We start from the raw sequence: 5,627 nt of genomic DNA on the forward strand, positions 1-5,627 counted from the left end.
CTCCCCTGTGCTTAGTTAATGAGTGTTTGTTAATAGACAACATGTGCATCTCATCCACTCATCACATTAAACAGTGAACAAATGCATGCCGGGCAGCGTGACGGTGATAATCAAAATTAATGTTTATTATTGTAATTATGTAGCCTGACATTCAGCCTGAATTTACATTTCGTTTCACTTCATTATTCAGTCTGAAAGCCCTTCCATTTACAGTCGTTTCTGGGATGGGCGTTGCCAAAGAGGCGATTGGTTCACCTCCTGACCAATCACAACAGTAGCAAAGCAGATGAAGTAGTTGTTATTGGTGTTATGTGGCTGGCTAACCTAACCTGTTGCTACTTGCTAACCAAAGAAACAGGCAGAATAGGAGCGCTACGAACTAGTAATCAAACACAACAAAACAAGTCTGCTACTGATGTTTCATAGCGAGATCGATACGATTGCATTTTACTGCGGCGGGCGATGCGATGTTTATGTTTGGGAATGTGCGGTGCGGCACTGGGTTATTTGGAATTGTATTGTAACGGGCCCGGGGGTTCACAAACCTACAAACATAAATCTAAAGTGAGACATATCTATACTGCAGAATTACATCAAGTCACATTATTTTCAACATATGGCTCATATCATCCCCATATACAGTAATTACATGTTACTGTAGCCTACGTGAAGAGTATGAATTTAGCTAATCTTATTTAGCTAATCTAGACATCTTCATCATAGATAAAGGGTTGTACTGTATTGAATGGTATAGTAATGGTACAGTAACAGAACATGATGTGGTCATAGACATAACATGGTAAAATCATACTAACGCACAACGCAAGTCACAAGTCATGACACACCCTCTCTTTATGACTTAACAGTGATGTCATCCTCTTTCTATTTTCATACAGCTGCTTCGCTCACTATGATGAAAGCATTGGAGAGTTATTGAGCGGTGCATCCGCTCCTACATTCCACTTTGTGTGTATTAGTACCGATCTCCATGTATGGAGAGCCAAAATGTATCAGTATGGATCTGGATAAAGTAACTGACGTCACGGACAGAACGGCACATACAAGGAGATAATTTATGCACGTGTGTCGTGTTTACATCACTCACTTCGGACAAGTGTGGATTTTTTGATTGGATAATGAGTGTTGGCTAGGTCAGTTTAAACTAAACTAGGTAGCCTATACCGCACAGTAGATAGAAAACAATAGACATTGGAATTTGATTGCAGATATAGAGGTTGAACAACAGGACATAGGAGCCCAACAGGATGTCCAGTGTGCTCTGTGCATACTGGTGCGTCGTGCTGCCGGAGCAAGAGCCTTCTCTGCAGCTCCTCTGGTTCTGATGAGACCCATGTCTCCCTGGTCCCACCTGAAATGGGACCCGGGATGGCATGGCCCGACAAGGCCATGGGACTATTTGGGCTTCAGGACCTGAGGTTCCAGCTGTTCGGTAAAGCGGGTTTCCAGCTGCCACCTGGAAAGAATAGCAGAACAGCAGAAGAACTCTGAGAGGCACAAGCTTGTCCAGGGTGAAGAGATACCTGCCTCACAGAAGACCGTCAACTGAGCAGAGGAGTATTTTGGTAACTCTAACGTGGAGTGTTATACAGTCCCGTCCTGAGCTGCTAAAGGAAGAATTTGAATCAACGTTTCCTGAGGCCTCAACCAGTGGAATGAAGGTTGTCACCATAACCCAAACAGACTGCTTGGACCCAAGATGTAGACGGAGCGGGAATAGATGCTAGACAGATTTATTGCTGGAGCCAAGGAGATCTATTGATGACCATTATCAACACCTGGGCTTTCAGATCGAGGACCTTGGCTGCTGCAAATTGATTTGGCACACTCTGTGGGGCACACATGTGTTTGTGGGGACAATGTTCCCCGGCGCACCTGCCAACAGCATTGTCATGAAGAAGTTGCAGGGGAACTGAACATAAACACTGAAGGTAAACCCAGTAGTTTATTAAAACCTGTGTAATTATCCTTCTTTTAATCTACTATTGTGGACACAATGTGTTATTCTCTGTGCGATGGGCAGGGATGGCTTTACAGAAGTACAGTTTGGTAAATAAATGCTTATATTGGTTGCTTATATTACCTGAGCCATCTGGTGCTGAACTCCATGGGTAAAGTGGTGTGTTATGCAGTGATGTACTGGGAGAGTGATCTCTGCCATTTAATTGTAACGCGATATATCATCCTAGGAAAAACTTCTACAACTACATTCTGGACATCTTGGGGAAGAGATATGGCACCACTGAGGTGTTATTTACGTATGTTGTGTTCATTGTTTATCTATCAGTCAGGTTCTCCTCAAAATGACGTAATCTATCAGTCAAGTTCTCCTCAAAATGACATAAGACACTGCCTTTGTACCGACCGTACAAAGGCAGGGCCCTTAGCCAATGAGGTGCAGCCAAAGGTTAGTTCTTTGTGCCCATACATGGTGTTACATGCAAGCCCACACTGTTTCGTAGGAACAGTATTTCTAGTTCTGGAATTGAGGCGTTAACTAGGAGTTTCCCCACACGCATGCGCACGCGCGCGCACACACACACACACACACACACACACACACACACACACACACACACACACACACACACACACACACACACACACACGGCTGACCTCCCTGTGTTGCACACCAGAGCTTTACTAGCACGGCTTTGGGTCCTGATTGATTGAACAGTCTCCTGTATTTAATGGATTGTTTACCGCTGTCAAATATAACATGCTAATCTGCCAATCACAGTGGAGCTCAGACACAGAGCAGACGGCTGTACGTGTCGCTCATGCATGTGACTACACCTCATAAACACAAACAAGCATAAGCACACAATCAAACACCATGCAGTCAGTTAGAAAATAGTTTGGTGTTGATTTAGCACACCGTGTACAAGGAAAGGAGACAGGGAGAGTGAGTGACATTGAGGGAAATGGAAAATAAATGTGCACATGATCTGTTTCCCCCTCCCTCACGCATGCACGCACACTGCTTGTGGACACGATCATACTCCAGGATCCTTACATCGAGCAATCATCATGGAAAGTGTCGCTTAATTCCCCCGAATGCTACAAATATGAACGCCATTATCACTGGTTATGTCACGCTTACGCCACAATAACCAGATATGGATATGGATATCTACATCACAGGTGATGTCATGCCTACTTTTAAATGAAAGGATGACAACCGACCAGAAGATATTTCTGTTTTCACCAGCAGTAGATGCAAACCGCCGATTATTTGCTCATCAGCAGAGAACGCCATCATTCAGCCATCTGCCCAAGACACCGCTGATCGTTCATAGCTGTCTCGGACCGCACACCCTCAGCTGTCCATCTCCGCTATAGTAACGGTTTGGACTGCATTTCTGACACCCCGAAGTGATTGCTGCCACATCTATGCCAAACACCCTATTCTATTCTGCTATTTACATTGCATTATTTACGTTGGTTCCAGTCAAGGCCTAATGTGACGTGCGTTGAACCCCAAACAAAGATGTCGGCCATTTTCAACTTCCAGTCCCTGCTAACGGTGATTCTTCTGCTCATATGCACGTGTGCCTACTTCAGAGCAATGGCCCCCAGCCTGCTGGACAACAATAAGTCTGGGCTTGCAGGGGTTTTCTGGAAATGTGCCAGAATAGGTGAGCGGAAGAGTCCGTGGGTGGCCTGCTGTTGTCTCATCATGGCCTTCAGCATACTGTTCCTACAGTAGCCGTCCACAGCCAAGGGAGGAGAGAGAACCAGAACTACAAAGAGCAAGACTTGCTTGGGTCTTCCCTGAGCAAGATACTTGACCCACTGTTTCTCAACGTTAGCTCTGGGGACCACCAGCAGTCCAAATGGAACATTAAGGCAGGGTGAAGCTGAAACTGAATTCCCCCAGGATTAATAAAGCTTTTCCTTCCCTCTTGGAACACCACGTTCTCACCCCAAGGCGTCAGATGCCTGATTCCCTGTCAAGTCCCCCACTTGACGCCTCAGGTATGCCCAATGCGTCTGGCCCCAGACACATTCTTTTCTGCACTTGCTCCCTCTAGCTGCCAGGTCTAGAATCGCTAGAAAATTATATGTGTTATTCTATGTGTTCTAGAGCTATGAAATCTGTGTTCCAGATCTATACTTTCTATGTGCTTTAGTTCTATATTTCTATGGATTCTGAATGAATGAATGATTTTGTCTAGAGGACCAAATTGTCATGTGAAGCTTGACCAATCCTCAATTCTGCATGCACGGGACAGACATGGGACAGATAAAGCCACACCTTGGAAGCGGCTTTCACCGCTTCAAAAAGGGAATCCCCGAGTAGTATTTGAAACCACTACCTTGGGTTCCCCAGCCACCCGACGCTACTGCTCACGCCACAGGAACCGCGATGGAGGCACGCTGTCTCAGGCGACCTTGAGCCCCGTGAGACACCGCCGAGCGAGCGGTAGCGAGCTAGTCGAGCGGTGTGAAAGTTGCATGAGCCGACTCAGCGCCGTTACCGAGTTACCCCAGTAACCACGTTGTCAAAGATAACACAAAAAAGGGGATTTGGCCAGCCGCTCTGTAGCTCAGTAAGAAGAGCAAGGTGGCCATATCACCAAGGTGTGGGTTCACCTCCCACTCAGGGGAGATAACTATTTGAGTCAACATGTGTTGGCGCATGCACACTAACACTCTCCCTGCGCATCTCAGATAAACGCTGAAAGCATCCCAGCGCGTTTCAGGCATGCCGCCGAAAGTGAATCCAAAGCGCGTCAAGGGTGAGACGCAGTGGGGGTGAGAAAGGGTTCACTATAGATGGTCACACAAGACATGGTCCAATAACAGCCTGCTTCCCATGTGGATCATTGACATCTTCTGATCATCGTCGGGTCTGTGAAGTTCTGCAGCTTTTAGTTTTTCTTTCTGCATGATTCCACTTCAAGCCCTATTGAACCACTACAATAATTCAATAAATACAAATAAATGTATATCATTTATGCATTGGATAAAGAAATGTAGGGAACCATGTAGGCCTACCACGTTCAGTCTTGACCTCCAAAGCCTAGTATAAACCTGATACACTATTCTGTGCAGTCTGCAACATGACTTTAGTTAAATTCTCAAACTAGGAATGAAAGTGGTATAAAATGAAAAGGCCACAATGGAAAATAAGTTCTCAATCTTTTTTGTGTTTTATCCTTTTGACAGAAACAAACACATGTTCATATAGTAAGTATAGTAAGTATTAAACTAATGAATTAATTAATGTCTAAAGTAAATGGTTTATGACCAACCCAGGACACACACATCAGGTTGTTTATACTGTAAGTGCAAAACAATCAGAGATTTGGCCGAATATCAAGGATTTAGAACTTAATAAAGTGCAGGTTAAGTGCAATATTTTATTATACACTAACGTTCAGGACATTTGGAAGGATCTTTTTGATGGCATTGTTTTTGTTTTGGAAAAATTGGCCGCCGTTTCCCATTAGCATTCTGATGTAATCACTGTCAAAGTCAATGGATTGTTCTTATAATCGCATGCCAGACGTTCCATTTAGTTGTACTTGCATCAGCCATTAAAGTAATGCATGATGAATTTCATTTCAAGAGGAATAATAATTATCCAACGACTGCCATTTAGC

General features: G+C 44.5%; 1 protein-coding gene across 1 annotated transcript; it reads left to right on the plus strand.

Annotated features, from left to right (window-relative positions):
• Positions 1-3,508: 3,508 nt before the first annotated feature.
• LOC308287874 (protein kish-A-like) lies at positions 3,509-3,727 on the plus strand (the record flags this gene model as incomplete). The annotated part of the gene is made up of 1 exon (XM_080729197.1): positions 3,509-3,727. One exon carries the CDS (start codon positions 3,509-3,511, stop codon positions 3,725-3,727), a length of 219 nt encoding a protein of 72 aa, XP_080585323.1.
• Between the last annotated feature and the right edge of the window lie 1,900 nt (positions 3,728-5,627).

The sequence above is a fragment of the Nannobrachium achirus genome, assembly GCF_963921795.1.
Source record: "Nannobrachium achirus genome assembly, chromosome: 7".
NCBI lineage: Eukaryota > Metazoa > Chordata > Actinopteri > Myctophiformes > Myctophidae > Nannobrachium > Nannobrachium achirus.